Here is a 19,796-nt window from a genome sequence, read left to right as displayed (position 1 = left end):
CTCATTATTTTATACACTTCTATCATATCTCCCCTCAGCCGTCTCTTCTCCAAGCTGAAAAGCCCTAGCCTTCTCAGCCTCTCTTCATAGGAAAGTCGTCCCATCCCCACTATCATTTTCGTCGCCCTTCGCTGTACCTTTTCCAATTCTACTATATCTTTTTTGAGATACGGAGACCAGTACTGAACACAATACTCCAGGTGCGGTCGCACCATGGAGCGATACAACGGCATTATAACATCCGCACACCTGGACTCCATACCCTTCTTAATAACACCCAACATTCTATTCGCTTTCCTAGCCGCAGCAGCACACTGAGCAGAAGGTTTCAGCGTATCATCGACGACGACACCCAGATCCCTTTCTTGATCCGTAACTCCTAACGCGGAACCTTGCAAGACGTAGCTATAATTCGGGTTCCTCTTACCCACATGCATCACTTTGCACTTGTCAACATTGAACTTCATCTGCCACTTGCACGCCCATTCTCCCAGTCTCGCAAGGTCCTCCTGTAATCGTTCACATTCCTCCTGCGACTTGACGACCCTGAATAATACAGAGCATTGCATGAGATGGAGTGAAGGTAAATGCTAACTCAGCTCAGAATAAGGTGGCTGTTTTATATAGTCTTGTAACCAATTTGGAACTGAATTTAATTTTAGTTACTTGAGTTGTGGTTGGACATTCACAATCACGATGTTGCAATCCAGTTGTGCCCAAAGGAGGTATAAGACTGAAGTGTCAAAGTAGTATCGTTAATATATAATTGTCAGAGAGAGTCAGCAGGGAAAAAAGGTGGAATGGGGGTGTTATATAGGAAAATGATTTCTTTAGCTAGAGTTGTGTTGCATGTAGTGCAGGACAAAGAGTTCCTTTTGATGATACAAGTGGGTAAGGGTGGAAATGTGGGGTTGTGTTGATCCATAGAACATCTTATGGGTCTGCCAAATGCTGTTAGCAGAGGCTACCATAGTGTTTAAGTAGATAGTATGGTAGTGGACTTGTCACACTCCTCACCTTGGTGAGGGGCGCTCCTGCGACGCGGAGCACCGGCCATCTTGGCAGGCCCGGTGCTCCAGGAATTACCCTGCCTGTTTGTGATGCTCCGGGGGGGGGGGGGGGGGGGGGGCTTCTCTGCTGGGTTCCTGTGATGCGGAGCACCGGCCATCTTGGCAGGCCTGATGCTCCGGGAATTCCTCTGCCTGTTTGCGACGCTCCAGGGGGGGGGGGGGGGCTCCTCTGCTTGTCTGCGAATTCCCCTGCCTGTCCGTGATGCTCTGGGTGTCCTCCCTGCCTGCTCGTCCGGGAGGCTAGGTTGCCACGTGCCTAGTCCACCCGGAAGGCTGAGTTCTTCGCCCTGCCTTCTGCTGTTCGGGATTGGAGCCTGGTAGCTAGGCTCCTCCTTCGGCTGGCCAGCCAATGGGAGGCTCTCCCTGCCAGCTGATTCTGTTTTCCCTGATGGTGGGGCTATTTTAGGAGCAGCTTCACTCCACTTCTTTGCTTCGGCTTCTACTCCGGGAGGTGATTGTTTGCGCTGTATCTATTCTCAAGCTGTTACCTTCTCATTCCTGACCACTGCCTGAACCCGGATTACTCTCTGCCTGCTGCCTGACCTGGCCACTGCCTGAACCCGGATTACTCTTTGCCTGCTGCCTGACCTGACCATTGCCTGAACCTGGATTACTCTCTGCCTGCTGCCTGACCTGACCACTGCCTGAACTTGGATTACTCTCTTCCTGCTGCCTGACCTGACCACTGCCTGAACCCGGATTACTCTTTGCCTGCTGCCTGACCTGACCACTGCCTGAACCCGGGTTACTCTCTGCCTGCTGCATGACTTGACCACTGCATGAACCCGGATTATTCTCTGCCTGCTGCCTGTCTCCGACTCCTGCCTGACCCCGGATAATCCCTGGCTGTGTCCGTCTGACCCCTGCCTGCATCCGGAAGTCCTGTCGGCCGCCTGCACCTGGGGGCTCAACCCTCGGGGAATGGTGGCCTTTGAACTATTTGGATACAGCTGGAGCATTGAGAGGGAATTTTTAGCAGCACTATTTGTATATTGTCACTGAAAATTTATGAATAGGGAACTTATATATTTAGCAGTGACCTTTGAATATTGGGTACTGGGGCCGATATTCAGACCGTGGGAGGTATCCAGGCTGCTTCTCACAGTCGGTGCTGAGCCTGGATATTCAGTGCCAGGCTGTTTTTTGGCTAGTTTCAACTTAACCCGCCAAGCTGATATTCAGCACTGGCCATTGAAGTTGAAACCAGCCAAAGATAGGCCTGCTATTTTGGTGGCTTAATTTTGCAGCCAAACTTAGCCGGTGATGTGCTGAATATCAGTGGATAGCCAGTTATATTGCACAATATAATTGGCTATCTGCTAAACGCTGATTGTTGATATTCAGCGGGAGATTGCTGGATAGGAGTTGTTCCTGGCCGGTTAAATGGTTTTAAATATTGGCCGGAATATTTTTAAAGGCAATATATAGGGTTAGGCAAATAAAAAGTAACCCCCTACAGTTTTTTTACAGTTTTCTCAGCAACCGCTTTGAATTTCAGCAAGAAATTTTACATAGTTATTTAGTCATTATACATATATATTACTATCAAACAGCATTATCCTAAGTTATGTTGACATTGTAGTTTTACTACCTAGCAATTTTGCACATTAAAAATGTTAAAGCTAAAACTCAGTAAAATAATGTAATTCAAACAATACAATTAACAATGTGTCAGAATTTCGCAATCACTGTGAATGCTCAAAGGGGGCCTTTTACTTAGGCGTGCTGGCCTTTTTAGCGTGCGCTAAATGCTAAAGACGCCCATAGGAATACATTGGCGTCTTTAGTGCGCTAAAAACACCAGCGCGCCTAAGTAAAAGACCCCCAAAGTGTCCGGTCCGAGCTTTAACACAGTCTTCAGTCACTTTGGGAAGTTCTTAACCTTGTTGATCGGTCCTTGTGGCGGGCTGTCCCAGATTATCTGCTGACATCTTGCCTGTAATTTACTTTGCTTTGGCCCCCTTTTACTAAGGTGTGCTCATGTTTTGAGCATGTGCTAAAATTGTAGGCGTGCTAAACAGAGACGCCAATACATTCCTATGGGCGTCTCTAACATTTAGCGTGCCTACAATTTTAGCGCGCGCTAAAAACGTGAGTGCGCCTTAGTAAAAGGGGGGGGGGGGGGGTCTTTATTTCTTATGAATTACAACATACCCAAAAGAGTTCAATTCAATTTACATAAGAAAACTGGGCATACCAGGAATTACAATAACATAAATTACAATAAAAACAAATAAAAATATATCCTTCAGATTTTACCCAATACGTATCTTTCAAAGAAATACATTTCACTGTCAGATAAGGCAGGGCAGCTGTCAGGCTTATTTTCGAAAGTGATCGCCGGCCATTTCCCGACACAAATCGGGAGATGGCCGGCGATCTCTCAAAAGCGGCGAAATTGGTGTAATCGAAAGCGGCTTTTTTGAGAGCATCGCCGCTTTCCCGTCGCCTCGCCAGCGAAAGTTCAAGGGGGTGTGTCGGAGGCGTAGCGAAGGCGGGACATGGGCGGGCTTGGGCATGGCTACCAGATGGCCAGCTTTCACGGATAACGGAAAAAAAAAGCGGTGTTAAGCAGTATTTCGCCAGGTTTACTTGGTCCTTTTATTTTCACGACCAAGCCTCAAAAAGGTGTCCCAACTGACCAGATGACCACTGGACGGAATGGGGGATGACCTCCCCGTACTCCCCCAGTGTTGACCAACCCCCTCCCACACTAAAAAAATACAAATCAAAACCTTTTTTTACCAGCCTGTATGCCAGCCTCAAATGTCATACCCAGCTCCCTGACAGCAGTATGCAGGTCCCTGGAGCAGTTTTTAATGGGTGCCGTGCACTTCAGGCAGGCAGACCCAGGTCCATCCCCCCCTACCTGTTACACTTGTGGTGGTAAATATTAAGCCCTCCACCCTCCCACACCCAAAACCCACTGTACCCACATGTAGGTGCCTTCCTTCACCCATAAGGGCTATGGTAATGGTGTAGAGTTGTAGGTTTGGGGGGGATTTGGGGGGCTCAGCACCCAAGGTAATGGAGCTATGCACCTGGGAGCTTTTTTGGTATTTTTAAACAATTTTTAGAAATGCCCTCTAAGGTGCCCAGTTGGTGTCCTGGCATGTGAGGGGGACCAGTGCACTACAAATGCTGTCTCCTCCCATGACCAAATGCCTTGGATTTTGCCGGGTTTGAGATGGCCGGCATTTTTTTCCATTATCGCTGAAAAACAAAACCGGCGATCTCAAACCCGGCGAACTCTGGCATTTGGCCGGGTTAAACCGTATTATCGAAAAAAAGATGGCCGGCCATCTTTTTCGATAATACGGTTCCAGCCAGCTGTTGTGCCGCCGCCAAAATACATCGCCGGTGATCTATTTCACCGGCGACGTTCGATTATGCCCCTCTGTGTCACCTCCTTAAATCTAACCCCTCTAGGAGAGGAGAATGCCAAATTCAAATAATTTCCCCCCAACCTTTGCTTTCTAAAATTAGAAATCAAGATCCATCTATTCAAGTAATCTGGTGTTGCTCCATACAATATAAAAAGGCTACAGTACACAATTTAAAAATTCCCCTTGCCTCAACAGGAAGCCAGTGCAGCTTGACCTAAAGTGGGGTTAGTCTCTCACACTTAGTTTTAGAAAAAATCTGCCTGGTTGCTACATTTTGAACAGTTTGCAGTGTTTTCTTTACAATAGTCGTTCAACTCACATATGAAACATTACAGTAATTTACCTTTGATAAAATCAGGGATTGCACCAACTATCTAAAATTATCCCTGTTAAAACAGTGATGAATTTGTTTTAACTTCTTTAAAACACCAAATACACTTTTAACCACTATTTGTGAGTGCTTTTCTAGAGACAAATGCCTATCAACCACAATGCCAAGAATCTTCAATTCTGATTCTAATTTCAAGGAGGTACCATCTAATCTCAACTGTAATTCAGAAATAACAATATAAGGTGCTGTTCCGATCCGAAGTGCTTTTAAAGAAATTATCTATAAATTATATTATCAAATACAAATTATTCAAATTATTGTTTACAAAAGTCTTTGTCACTGTGACATCATTAGCAATAAGCTGGTACCCCCCCCCTTTTTTTTCAAATAATGGCAGTTTTACAATGCAATCATTTTTGAACATGCAAAAATCGCTGGGTGGTCATGCTAAAAAGTTTGTAACTTCACTGTGTTTAAAGATAATCTAGTTTCACTCGGCATATAAGCATAGATAGTAACAACAACAAATAAAGCTATAAAACGTCCAAGCAGTTGCTCAGAAAACAGCAAAAAAACCTCTAGGGGATTACTTTCTTTTTGACTTACCCTGTAGGTGTACTCCAAGCCACCATACTCCCTCTCTCCTGAAACAGAATCGGTCTCCAATCTACTCTTCATCCTGTTCCTCAAAAAAGAATGTGGCTGTATATCATTCTAAACCTACTCTTCACTTCTGAAACAGAAATGGGCCTTGTGGTCTCCGTAAGACCTCCCTTCATGCAGCCAAATTAGAATGGGCTTCCAAAGGCCTCTCCACCATTAAACCAGAATAGGCTTCTGGGTCCCCTCCCACAAACTCACCCCTTACCTCTAACCCCCCACCCCTCCAAAACAGAATATCTGAGTCACTGCAGAACCAATTTACCCTGGAAATTGGCTTATAATTTTTTGCCAGCAGGAAGGACAGCACCAAAATCAAAATAGTACCACCAACACCCTAAATTGAACCCCCCTAGGTATAACTTGGATACAGTCAGTTATATGTATTTAGTTACTTGCACTTGTTTTTGCTGTCCAGTATCCTATTTTGTGTTGGAGAAGCAGAACTCAGCAGACTGAGCAGACTCAGCAGACTGAATTTAGGCTCTTAGGTAGAAAGCTGAAATCCAGATCCTCCAGGGTAGCATTTTCTGAAATGCTACCTGTGCCACGCGCAGGGCCCAAGAGACAGGCAGAGCTCCAGAGTCTCAATGCGTGGATGAGACGATGGTGCAGGGAGGAGGGCTTTAGATTTGTTAGGAACTGGGCAACATTCTGGGGAAGGGGGAGCCTATTCCGAAAGGATGGGCTCCATCTTAACCAGAGTGGGACCAGGCTGCTGGCATCGGCGTTTAAGAAGGAGATAGAGCAGCTTTTAAACTAGAAATGGGGGGAAGGCCGACAGTCGCTCAAAAGAGCATGGTTCGGGATAAGGTATCTTTCAAAGATATCACCATAACAGGGAAGATAGAGTATCCTGATAGTGAGGTTGCAAAAGAGATTGTAGTAGATCGGGTATCTTTAAATAACAATAAAAATCAGACAAAAGATTGCCAATTAATACTGTCAAGTACTAAGCATGATGTACTTAGGAACAACAAACATAGTTTGAAATGTCTATATGCGAATGCCAGGAGCCTAAGAAATAAGATGGGGGAGTTGGAATATATTGCACTAAATGAAAAATTAGATATAATAGGCATCTCTGAGACCTGGTGGAAGGAGGATAACCAGTGGGACACTGTCATACCGGGGTACAAATTATATCGTAGTGATAGGGTGAATCGGATTGGTGGAGGGGTAGCATTGTATATTAACGAGAGCCTTGAATCAAATAGATTGAAAATTCTGCAGGAAACAAAACACTCCTTGGAATCACTGTGGATTGAAATTCCATGTGCAAAGGGGAAAAGGATAGTGATAGGAGTGTACTACCGTCCGCCTGGCCAGGACGAACAGACGGATGCGGAAATGTTAAAGGAAATCAGGGACGCAAACAAACTGGGCAACACAATAATAATGGGGGATTTCAATTACCCGCATATAGACTGGGTTAATGTAACATCTGTACACGCAAGGGACATAAGATTTCTTGATGAAATCAAGGACAGCTTCATGGAACAGCTAGTTCAGGAGCCGACAAGAGAAGGAAAAATACTAGACTTAGTCCTTAGTGGTGCTCATGATCTAGTGCAGGGGGTAACGATACGAGGGCCGCTTGATAACAGTGATCATAATATGATCGGTTTTGATATTGGCATTGAAGGAAGTGAAACTAGGAAATCAAGTACGCTAGCGTTTAACTATAGAAAAGGTGATTACGACAAAATGAGAAAAATGGTGAAAAAAAGACTGAAAGGAGCAGCTCGCAGAGTAAAAAACTTGCATCAGGCGTGGATGCTGTTTAAAAACACCATCCTGGAGGTTCAGGACAAATATATTCCACGTATTAGAAAAAAGGGAAAAAAGACTAAACGTCAGCCGGCGTGGCTAAACAGTAAGATAAAGGAAATCATTAGAGCCAAAAAACAATCCTTCAGAAAGTGGAGAAGAGAACCAACTGAAAGTAACAGGATAGATCATAAGGAATGCCAAGCCAAATGCAAAGCGGAGATAAGGAGGGCAAAAAAGGACTTTGAGAAGAAATTAGCGTTGGAAGCAAAAATACATAGTAAAAATTTTTTTAGATACATTAAAAGCAGGAAACCGGCCAAAGAGTCGGTTGGGCCGCTGGACGAAAATGGTGTTAAAGGGGCGATCAAGGAGGACAAAGCCGTAGCGGAGAAATTAAATGAATTCTTTGCTTCGGTCTTCACCGAGGAGGATTTGGGGGACACACCGGTGCCGGAAAGAATATTTGAAGCGGGGGAGTCGGAGAAACTAAACAAATTCTCTGTAACCTTGGAGGATGTAATGGGTCAGTTCAGCAAGCTGAAGAGTAGTAAATCACCGGGACCTGATGGTATTCATCCCAGAGTATTAATAGAACTAAAAAATGAACTTGCGGAGCTACTGTTAGAAATATGCAATCTGTCCCTAAAATCGAGTGTAGTACCGGAAGACTGGAGGGTAGCCAATGTTACTCCGATTTTTAAGAAGGGTTCCAGAGGAGATCCGGGAAATTATAGACCGGTGAGTCTGACGTCGGTGCCGGGCAAGATGGTGGAGGCTATTATTAAGAATAAAATTGCAGAGCATATACAAAAACATGGACTGATGAGACAAAGTCAGCACGGATTTAGTGAAGGGAAGTCTTGCCTCACCAATCTAATGCATTTTTTTGAGGGGGTAAGCAAACATGTGGACAATGGGGAGCTGGTTGATATTGTATATCTGGATTTTCAGAAGGCGTTTGACAAAGTGCCGCATGAAAGACTCCTGAAGAAATTGCAGAGTCATGGAATCGGAGGTAGGGTATTATTATGGATTAAGAACTGGTTGAAAGATAGGAAGCAGAGAGTAGGATTGCGTGGCCAGTATTCTCAGTGGAGGAGGGTAGTTAGTGGGGTCCCGCAGGGGTCTGTGCTGGGTCCGTTGCTTTTTAATGTATTTATAAATGACCTAGAGATGGGAATAACTAGTGAGGTAATTAAATTCGCCGATGACACAAAATTATTCAGGGTCGTCAAGTCGCAGGAGGAATGTGAACGATTACAGGAGGACCTTGCGAGACTGGGAGAATGGGCGTGCAAGTGGCAGATGAAGTTCAATGTTGACAAGTGCAAAGTGATGCATGTGGGTAAGAGGAACCCGAATTATAGCTACGTCTTGCAAGGTTCCGCGTTAGGAGTTACGGATCAAGAAAGGGATCTGGGTGTCGTCGTCGATGATACGCTGAAACCTTCTGCTCAGTGTGCTGCTGCGGCTAGGAAAGCGAATAGAATGTTGGGTGTTATTAGGAAGGGTATGGAGTCCAGGTGTGCGGATGTTATAATGCCGTTGTATCGCTCCATGGTGCGACCGCACCTGGAGTATTGTGTTCAGTACTGGTCTCCGTATCTCAAAAAAGATATAGTAGAATTGGAAAAGGTACAGCGAAGGGCGACGAAAATGATAGTGGGGATGGGACGACTTTCCTATGAAGAGAGGCTGAGAAGGCTAGGGCTTTTCAGCTTGGAGAAGAGACGGCTGAGGGGAGATATGATAGAAGTGTATAAAATAATGAGTGGAATGGATCGGGTGGATGTGAAGCGACTGTTCACGCTATCCAAAAATACTAGGACTAGAGGGCATGAGTTGAAGCTACAGTGTGGTAAATTTAAAACGAATCGGAGAAAATTTTTCTTCACCCAACGTGTAATTAGATTCTGGAATTCGTTGCCGGAGAACGTGGTACGGGCGGTTAGCTTGACTGAGTTTAAAAAGGGGTTAGATAGATTCCTAAAGGACAAGTCCATAGACCGCTATTAAATGGACTTGGAAAAATTCCGCATTTTTAGGTATAACTTGTCTGGAATGTTTTTACGTTTGGGGAGCGTGCCAGGTGCCCTTGACCTGGATTGGCCACTGTCGGCGACAGGATGCTGGGCTAGATGGACCTTTGGTCTTTCCCAGTATGGCACTACTTATGTACTTATGTACTTATGTTTTTAAAATATATTTAACCCTTTAGTGTCCAATGTTCCCATCAGTTTGTTCCCATATGGCTTATTACGGGAACATTGGACACTAAAAGAACAGTAGCTATTCTTCAGCATACAGCTCTCATTATGCTAAATTGTTCTGTGTTTCTGTATGCTTATATCAGTGCAACATTTTAAAGAAATGTGCAAGTTAAATTAATAGTATAGGAATTGAGTATCTACCAGGAGATTCATTTTATTCTTTCTAACTCAGTGGAATTTTGGATGAAATTATACAGCTGGGGTCAAAACAAATGCCTGCCTTCTGGGGGCAAAACAACTCTCTGAAAATTTAATGGAATGGTACCAGATTTGGGGCCATTCTCTTAGCTTTTCCAGATATTGGCACCAGTCTTCCTTTTTCTGTGATCTTTTGTGATTTTTTTTCCTTACCTTTTCAGCTACTACTTTTGAGAACCAAAGTGGTCTCCTTTTCCTCTTTTATTTATTTTCCTTATAAAAAGGTTTCTTGCTCTTACAATAGCTCCTTTCAGTTTTGCCCACTGTTTTCCAACTTTTTCCAAACAGCAGTTCCTTGAGGTAATACCTCCATTTGAATAAAGTTAGTTTTTTTTTACGTTCAGAACCTTCACTTTTGAATGAACCCTCTCCACATCTATCTTAATATTAAACCACACCATCTGGTGATAACTGGGTGCCAGATGATCACCTACTGTAACATCAGAAACACTCTCCCCATTAGTAAGCACTAAGTCCAGTATGGCCCCATCCCGCGTGGGTTCCATTACCAACTCCTGGAAGAGCTCCCCTTATAGAGCATGCAGGATTAATTTGTTTGGTCCCTCCAACCAAAATGATATTCCATTGCCCCTGTGAGGTACTAAGTTCCAAAAGTCAAGTGTGTTAATTTTTGAGGTGGTTTTAAACAGCAGAGAGGTTAAGCAGTGTTCCCTCTCAATTACTCCTCCAAACCCTAGCTCCAAACAAGCAGTAGTTGCCACTTCCAGAGCAGGTTAAATGCTTATGAGGAATTTTTTTTAAAGGATATGTATATTGCTTTCGTAAAATAGGAAATTTGTACTTAAAGTCCACCAAAACCATGCCAAGAGCATGCAGCTTTGAAATCTCTTAGTGCTACTCCTGTATGCTCATTTTCTCATGTAAACTATCTTTAGATTCGTATGTGAAGGCTATTTGAAAAGTTAGCCCATAATGTTCCTGTAAGACTTGTTTTTTTTTAAAGTGCATTACCTGCAAAAATGTGATTCTATAAGAAATTTCCCACTTTTTATGTGGGTGAAAAGAGCATGTATGTACCATTGTGTGCATTTTACCCACAGTACAGGGAGGGACTCTTGAGAGTGGAGTTGGGATAAGTTTTAGAAATATTTTTATTTATTTAATTATTTATTTACTGGGATTTATTGACTGCCTTTATGAACAGAATCACCCAATGCAGTGATGTTTATATTTTCCAAAGGATACTCATATTTTAACTCAGAAACACTATCTGTACAGATTTAAATGTGTGTGGGTATTTTATTTTTCAGTGTGAAGGTTACTTATTATGTTCTTTTGCTTTGCAATCTGGCAGCCTATGGTGGGTAATTTCCACCTGTTCAGAGAGTTATAACAATTACCCCACAAATATTATTTACATTTTTTAACAGAAAGATTACAAATGTAAAGGTACTTTTCCTTATGTTTCAGAAAAGGACAAATGATCTTCAGCTAGAGAAGAAAGATCTAGAAAATAAATTGCAAAGTGCTTTAAAGGTAAAGGAAGTTCTTAAAAGATGATGACTTGTTCACCTCTTTCTTTTGCATGCCAAGGCAGCTTCAGGACATATGTATAGATTGCCTTCTTACTTGTGTGTACATGGGGGGGGGGGGGGGGGGGGAGAGGGACTAGGGTAAGAAAGTCTTTGGGTAGGGGTGGCATGAAGGGAAACCCAGAAGACAGCAGGACCTCTAACAATGTAAGTAAAGATTTCCAAACTGTTCCATAAATTGTTATAAGGGAGGTGAGAGTGCAGAATGTAATCCCGTAGCCTTTGGTGGTTATTTTAGATGCTCTATTTGTTTTTTAGATGTCTGAAAACTGGCGTTGAGACATCCATATTGCATGGATGTCCAAATCCCAGTTTTATAAAGGCAGGATATGTATGTTTAAAACTGAAGTATGTCCATATAGTAAGCGGATGTGGTCTGGATGTGTTTTTTGGTGGGACTAGGGAGGGGCCAAAATATGAACATCCAACTCCGATTGCAGAAGGGGAAAGGATGTCTGTCTGTATTTAGACCTGGAACTTGGCATGTTCAGACTATCGAATGAGCAATTGGATGGAGTAAGGGAAGTATTTTTCTGTCACGGGGAGGGGGGGGGGGGGGGCTCACAATTGAAAAAAAAGTAAAGAAAATTACAAACAGTTACAGTAGGATTTGAACTGGTGGCCGCTGGCTCTCTTCTAGCTGCTCTAACCATTAGGTTATTCCTCCATATAGATGTCTATGTGACCATTTTATAATATGGAAGTTCCTCTGCTGCCACAAAGGGGTCCACGTCACTTGTTTTGCCCTATTCATAGTCTGGGTATTTTAGTTTGTAAAATGGATGTTCATGCTGGATATCCATTTATCATATTTTAGAACAGGCTATATGTGGGCAGATCCTTTTCTAAAATACATGAAAAATGGACATCTATTTGTAATAAGCAGACTTGGATGTCCATATTCTGAATTGCACACTCTAGAACTGTGGGTTCTCTTAAAGCAAAATCAGCACACTTAATGTGATATAGAGGAAAAGCCTCGAGAAGCTCCCGGACTTTTACATAGTCAAATGGGAGTAGGGCTTCTTCATCATCAGCAAAAAACCTCTATGGGGTAGTTTATAACTATTCAGAACAAGGCAATAGCTTAATAGAAGAACTTAGCTTAATATTAGCTGGTCTCTGTGTTGTTTCTTGGGCCCCAACCGTGATCAACGATGGCCAGCGTTTCGAATCACTGCTTTCTGCTTCAGGATCACAGGCCGAAAGAACCTATAGCAGGAACTCAGAAATACTGGTCAAGATTCTTTGATTCCCCTTGTCTTTATTTTCATTTAATCATACATGCGCTTACAACCGTTCTGTAAAGCCGACGGAAGCTTCAGAGACACCCAACCTGGAGAATGACCACTCTTATAAAACACTTGTGACATCACCCGCTGTCAGCACCTCAGCCAATCCACACTCTTCAGACAATAAACACTATTCGAAGCATACTCTTCAAAAAAATAGTAGTAAAAGGGCCAGAAGTCTTCTAAGGAATGATAACACACTCCTATCTTCACAAAAAATGGATCCACTCAATTTTAGAGTTCACCCTCTTTATCATTTTGGTCGCTCTTCTTTGAACCTTTTCTAATTCTGTTATATCTTTTTTGAGATACGGTGACCAGAACTGAACACAATACTCAAGGTGCAGACGCACCATGGAGCGATACAAAGGCATTATAGTATTTTCGGTCTTTTTCACCATCCTTTTCCTAATAATTCCTAGCATTCTGTTTGCTTTTTTGGCCACCGCCACACACTGAGCAGAAGATTTCAGCGTAGTATTTACAACGACACCCAGATCTTTTTCTTGAGCACTGACCCCCAAGGTGGACCCTAGCATCAGGTAACTGTGATTCGGATTATTCTTTCCAATGTGCATCACCTATTTGTCCACATTAAATTTATCTGCCATTTGAACGACCAGTCTTCCAATTTCCTAAGGTTCTAACGAGTGTCCTGAAAAGCAAATTTGTCTTTCTCAGTCTTTGGCGTATAGGGGAGCACTTTCGTCTCAAAAGAAGAAAACAGTCTTATGATCATGGACATCATGGGCTCAAGACCTCACCTCTGGTACCCAGATCTCCACCACCACCTCGAGAATGGGTACCTTGGGCTAAGATCCTCCTGTGCCAAATTCAAACCCCTATTAGGGTGATCTTGTTACTCCAGTGTTTTAGGGATACTTTCTCTCTCTCTATGGAAACTGGAAGGAGCCTGAGCAGATGATTTTTTCACAGTTGTTGGTAACCGAGAATGAATTGGGAGTGGTCGATGTTATTCTATTGCTGGTAGTTGTGAACTGTATAGCCTGCGATGGGTGTTATAAGGCAGCTAAAACAGAAGATAGTGGTCCTAGCAGAGAACCAGTGGATCCAGGTCTAGGACAAAGGCCAGAGCCAGCCTTCTAGCACTCCAGCAATCATGACTTCTAGCTTGGGAGAAGACAATCCAGGTAGTAACAGGTAAGACAACCATTAATGAATGGGAACAAGCTAAGGGAAACTAGTAGCCAACTAACTCAATCGAGTACGTTCTGCATCCAAACTTGCTACCAAAAGGGGACTATCTCTCCATTGGCAATACTAGAGGGCCAGGAGTATTTAATACCAATTGGTGCTGTTTAACAAAACCCACATGGTCTTTGTGAATTATCTCTGGGAGGCCCTCCGCCAACCTAGATGCCAATATACGAGAGAGAATTTTAATGTTTAATGGGATAGGAGGAAAAGTCCTATTGTGGATTAAAAACTGGTTGAAAGATAGGAAACAGAGAGTGGGGTTAAATGGGCAGTATTCACAATGGAGAAGGGTAGTTAGTGGGGTTCCTCAGGGGTCTGTGCTAGGACCGCTGCTTTTAAATATATTTATAAATGATTTAGAGATGGGAGTAACTAGCGAGGTAATTAAATTTGCTGATGACACAAATTTATTCAAAGTCATTAACTTGCGACAGGATTGTGAAAAATTACAGAAGGACCTTACGAGACTGGGAGACTGGGCGGCTTAATGGCAGATGACGTTTATTGTGAGCAAGTGCAAGGTGATGCATGTGGGAAAAAAGAACCCGAATTATAGCTACGTCATGCAAGGTTCCACTTTAGGAGTTATGGACCAAGAAAGGGATCTGGGTGTCGTCGTCGATAATACGCTGAAACCTTCTACTTAGTGTGCTGCTGTGGCTAGGAAAGCGAATAGAATGTTGGGTATTATTAGGAAAGGTATGGAAAACAGGAGTGAGGATGTTATAATGCCGTTATATCGCTCCATGGTGCGACCGCACCTTGAGTATTGTGTTCAATTCTGGTCGCCGCATCTCAAAAATATATAGCAGAATTGGAAAAGGTGCAGTGAAGGGCGACTAAAATGATAGCGGGGATGGGACGACTTCCCTATGAAGAAAGACTAAGGAGGCTAGGGCTTTTTAGCTTGGAGAAGAGACGACTGAGGGGAGACATGATAGAGGTATATAAAATAATGAGTGGAGTGGAACAGGTGGATGTGAAGCGTCTGTTCACGCTTTCCAAAAATACTAGGACTAGGGGGCATGCGATGAAACTACAGTGTAGTAAATTTAAAACAAATCGAAGAAACTTTTTCTTCACCCAACGCATAATTAAACTCTGGAATTCGTTGCCGGAGAACGTGGTGAAGGCGTTTAGCTTGGCAGAGTTTAAAAAGGGGTTAGACGGTTTCCTAAAGGACAAGTCCATAAACCGCTACTAAATGGACTTGGGAAAAATCCACAATTCCAGGAATAACATGTATAGAATGTACTTTTGGGAAGAGTGCCAGGTGCCCTTGGCCTGGATTGGCCGCTGTCGTGGACAGGATGCTGGGCTCGATGGACCCTTGGTCTTTTCCCAGTGTGGCATTACTTATGTACTTATGACATTTATGAGGGAGATTGGGTGATGGCCCTGAGGGTAATCCGGAGGACGACCCAGTTTCAGCAACAGGCTAATCAAGGCAGTGTTCTTATGATGGGGAATCCTCTGAGAATCCACCACTGCTTTAAAGTGATCCACCAACAGTCTTAAGGTGTAACATCTTGTAAAATTCATCCGTGAAGCTATCTGGTCCAGGTGCTGAATGTAATTTAAGATTCTTAATTGCTGTCTGAACCTCCTAGGCCATTAGTGGACTACTAAGTAGTTCCTGAAATTCCAAAGAAAAAAACAGCATTCCCGGTTCTTTAAGATAAGAAGCTATATATGTAGATAGCATGATCCAGCATGACCTCCTGCTTATCATAGAGCTCATGAAAATGAGCAACAAAGATATCTGCAATTTCCTATATCTTTGAAGTTATGCGCCCCTCAGTGGTCTTAATTGTAGGTATATACCGGGGACCTCCCCATATCTTCATTATTCGTGCTAGCAATGCCCCTGTTTTATTTCCAAACCGAAAGAACTTATACTTTTTACATAACAGAAAATGTTAGATGTGCTCATGAATATAAGAATTTTAAAGCCATACAGGTGGCCTGTAGAGTGTTGAACGCTGCTGCAGTTGGCCGTTCCACATACATTTATTTTGCCACTCGAAGCCTGCGCTCTAAAGCTATAATTCCTTGAGCTAAGCACCTCTTTCTAGCACTAACAAAAGCGATAATAGCTCCCCGCATCACTGCCTTCCCCGTTGGCGAAAAAAGCTGTGGGTTGTTGACATGTATATTATTTTGTTCAAAATCTTCCCGTTGCTTTTACAAATGAGAGAGAAACTCTTGGGACTCGTATAAATGAGAGAGAAAATGCCAGCCTGGTTGCTGCTGAAAATAAAAAGTGCCCTCCAGATCAAGCCAAATTAAGGCATGGTCAGGTACTTCTTCTGGGCCGATAGTGGCTGAAGTAACTTGTGGGAAGAATCTGCGATGCACTAAAATATAATCAAGATGAGAGAGTGTATGGTGGACTTGTGAATTATGAGTGTAGTCCCTTTCCTCAGGGTGAAGAAGGCACCAAGGGTCCTGCAACTCCAAGGCTTTACAGAAGGACTGCAAATTGCCTTCCCCAGCAGTCTTTCGGACCGAACCACCAGCGGATCGATCCAAGAGAGAGTCATACACCAGATTAATATCTCCCATCACCATCAGTGGAAATTTGTCATATCTATGGCATTCATTCAATAGTTGACCATAAAAGGAGCGGATTCAAGGTACTGGGCCATAGACTTCGACTAGTAACAGCTCCTTGCCCTGTATGTTCAATAAAACTCCTATGTAATGTCCAGCAGTGTCTTGGAATAGTTGACGAGCTGTGCAGTGCAACGATTTATGTATTAAGATTACTACCCCACCCTTACATCCTGCTGAGGGGGTGCAATTGTCTTTGTAAGTTTTGGTGCTCTGCTAGTGAAAGCCTGGTTTCCTGCAGACAAATTACATCTGCTTTATGGCAGTTCAAGGCCCCCAGAATGTTTGTGCATTTGTCGGAGGATTTGATACCGCTAACATTCCAAGAGACAAATCTTACTTGACCTGCAGCTTGGTTACTCATCTCCCACTACCAAACATATGTTTGCCATGTATCTAAGTGACCGTGGAAACACCACCAGGCTCCCAGCCTCGCCTGGTAGTGATAAGCCAGTCAAACTTATATTATCTAGCTTGCTATTTGTCCTCTGTGCCTGTTCATGGAGATTATAAAAATCTGAAACAGTTTCTTTTCTAGCCATTCTCCACTGTCATTTGTAAAGACACTGAAGTGGAACAGGATAATGCTGATCTTTGTGGCACCCTACAGATCATTTTTCTTTCACCAGAGCAGACCCCATTCAGCACCAGTATCTAATTTCTGTTTTAGCAATTTCTCGCTCAGTTTACATTTTTCCCCCAACTCGTTGCCTAAAATTGGAGGGACCAATATTCACAGGCACTTATCTATTTAGATTGTAAGCTCTTTTGAGCAGGGACTGTCTCTTTTTTGTATCAGGTGTTCAGCGCTGCGAGCGTCTGGTAGTGCTATACAAATGCTAATAATAATAGTAGGTGCTGTTAACTGGATATGTGCTGGTGAGAGGGATATTCAGTGGCATTAAACAGATATTGCCGCTGAATACAGTTTACAGTTTACTTCCATTTTGATATACTGCTATTAGGTATGTCCAACATAGCGGTTTACGTAAAATCTAACAAAATAGATACAGAAAAATGAAAAAGGAACAATTTATTTATAGCAAAAATAAAAAGTATAGAGCCAAAGTTATTCGATTCAGGCCAGAACCAATTGCCATTCTCTATTTCCTCTGTCCACCTTGGCACTGTCTGGATGGTGTCGAGGTGCTCTGTGGGCAAAGCTGGGGCAGAGCTGTCCTAACTTTATCTGTTTAGCAGTCTGAGTATCGCCACTAACAGGATAGCACTGCCAGTGAAGGCTCATTCAAGATATTCAGTGCTGAATATCAGTGCTGAATATCTGTTTTATTTTTAACTGTGGCAGTTGGCATTTTAAAAAAATGCTGACTGCCATGGACTGAATATGGTGGTAGGGAGTGGAATTTTTTTTTTGCAAATAAATAACGAGAGTTTTGTTGAACAGTGTATTCTGATTATCATGTAACTTGGAGTGGAGGAGTAATCTATTGGTTAGAACAGTGGGGTACAAATTAAAGAAGCTAGAGTTCAAATTCCACTGCTGCTCCTTGTGATTGTAGGCAGAGAGTGAGCATGTTCTGTGCTAATCTGTTAGGCACATGAATCCCTACCTCCTACAAAATAGGTGGTAGTAGGGGTTTAAGCACTAATGGCCTTGTACTAATGTGAACATTAGCGCATGGCCATTATTGAAAAAAAAAATCAGAAAATCAGCCATTTTACCCCAGCATTAAAAATGGCCTTAACGTGCAGGAATGACCTGCAAAACAAGGCATGCTAAGGCCACTTTTTACTGTTGTTTGATAAAAGGGCCCCTTAGTTTGTAAGCCCTCAGGGAACAGGAAATACCTTCTCTACCTGAATTTAACTCACCTTCAGCTACTTCTGAAAAGATGTGCAGTAAATCCAAATCCCTGTCCCCTAGCCCTATTTTCATACTGTGATACATCTCAGATTTTAGTTCGATGAGGTGTGGAAGTTAGGAAATTGCTTCCATACCTTCACCACCTCCTCTATCTGCTGCTCTGTGTTCATCTGTATGTTTTAGATGTGAGCGCTGAGAAATTTCTGGGGAAAGGATAACAGGAAGGGCCACATAGTTCAATTTTTGAATGCCAAACATTATATGAAATAATTGTTTGTGTGTATTCCTGTATAGGAAGCTGCAAGGGCAAAAGAAGAGCTTAAAGTATTGAGAAGTGCTGCAAAGCCAGTGTCTATGGACACAGTGACAGCCAAATTTAGACAGACGAGTACGAAATATCCTGACAGCAGCACATCACCTGGGAAAACACTTAAGAAACTTGGATCTCGAACGAGTGATCCCAGTCAGCAAGCCGTATTCCAAGAGCCTGAAAAAAGTAGTGTAGAAGAGGTGGAGTCACAGAAAGAAAAAGAAACACCTAGTGTCATAAAAAAGGCCTCGGCACGTCATCTTCCAGCTGCAACTGAGAGCACTCATCACCGAGTTGGTCATGGTGGCAGGAGACCAAGTATCAGTCCAAAGGCAGCAAAGAAGGCATCGTCCAGCCAAGCATCATTAAACAAGATTAAAGAGACGCAGAGACCAGACAAGAGAGGAGATACACAGGAAACTGTAAGAGCAATAAGCTTTCATGCTTCGGTTCACAATTTGCATTTCATAAAGGATGTGATTCCAAAGAATTTTTGCAGGGTATATGAACCAATAATTGAGAAACATAATCATTTGAAAAGGCCTGCTTCAGCCAACCACGTGTTGGTAATGTAAAATCTTTAAGGTTAATATCTTTATACTTTAGCTTGCATGAAGCTGAAAAGGGTGTCTTGTGCCTAATCAATATATGTTATATGTATTGGTGGTGTTCTATTTAGGATATCTTTATATTACTGACAAAGCAGATAATTCTCATTACTGCCCTTAACACATCAATCTCACTTTATTAAGAGCCCTGATTCAAAAAGAGATCTGTCATTACACTTCAAAAATTGAATAATTTAAAATGAATTATGTAAGTATTTATTATATAATTTTGACTGGGTTTTTTTTCAAACTTGGCAGCCTAGAAGGTGATTAGGTGCAGGGTGATCTTTTTCATAGTTAGATCAGAAGACATTGATAGTGAATATACTGTAGGGCGATGGGGTAGGGATCAACAATATAACACTGTAATGCCACTAAATTCTTTCTTATATTTTCTCTTATCTCTGCAAAAATTGTTTGTATACTGCCTTGGGTAAATTTCTTCAAAAGATAGAGATGTGGTAGCCGTGTTAGTCCACTTTTTAAAGGTAGCAATAAAATAAAACATAGAAAAGAAAGTAATATGATACCTTTTTTATTGGACTAGCAATACATTTTATGATTAAATTTCAAAGGTAGCCCTTCTTCATCAGATCAGAAATAAGTGGGCGAGAAAGTGTGAGAAGGGTGCTATATTGGAGAAACAAGCCAGATGCTAAAGAAGAGATTTAATTTACATAGACATCATA

General features: G+C 42.6%; 1 protein-coding gene across 1 annotated transcript in view; it reads left to right on the top strand.

Annotated features, from left to right (window-relative positions):
• CCDC7 (coiled-coil domain containing 7) overlaps positions 1-19,074 on the top strand; it is a 184,681-nt gene extending 165,607 nt beyond the window's left edge. The window contains exon 11 of the mRNA XM_030200375.1: positions 18,484-19,074. Coding sequence (XP_030056235.1) covers positions 18,484-19,074 — 591 coding nt within the window. The remainder of the gene's footprint in view (positions 1-18,483) is intronic.
• Positions 19,075-19,796: the final 722 nt, after the last annotated feature.

The sequence above is a fragment of the Microcaecilia unicolor genome, chromosome 1, assembly GCF_901765095.1.
Source record: "Microcaecilia unicolor chromosome 1, aMicUni1.1, whole genome shotgun sequence".
Lineage (NCBI taxonomy): Eukaryota > Metazoa > Chordata > Amphibia > Gymnophiona > Siphonopidae > Microcaecilia > Microcaecilia unicolor.
This window is presented reverse-complemented; position numbering and strand designations above follow the sequence as displayed.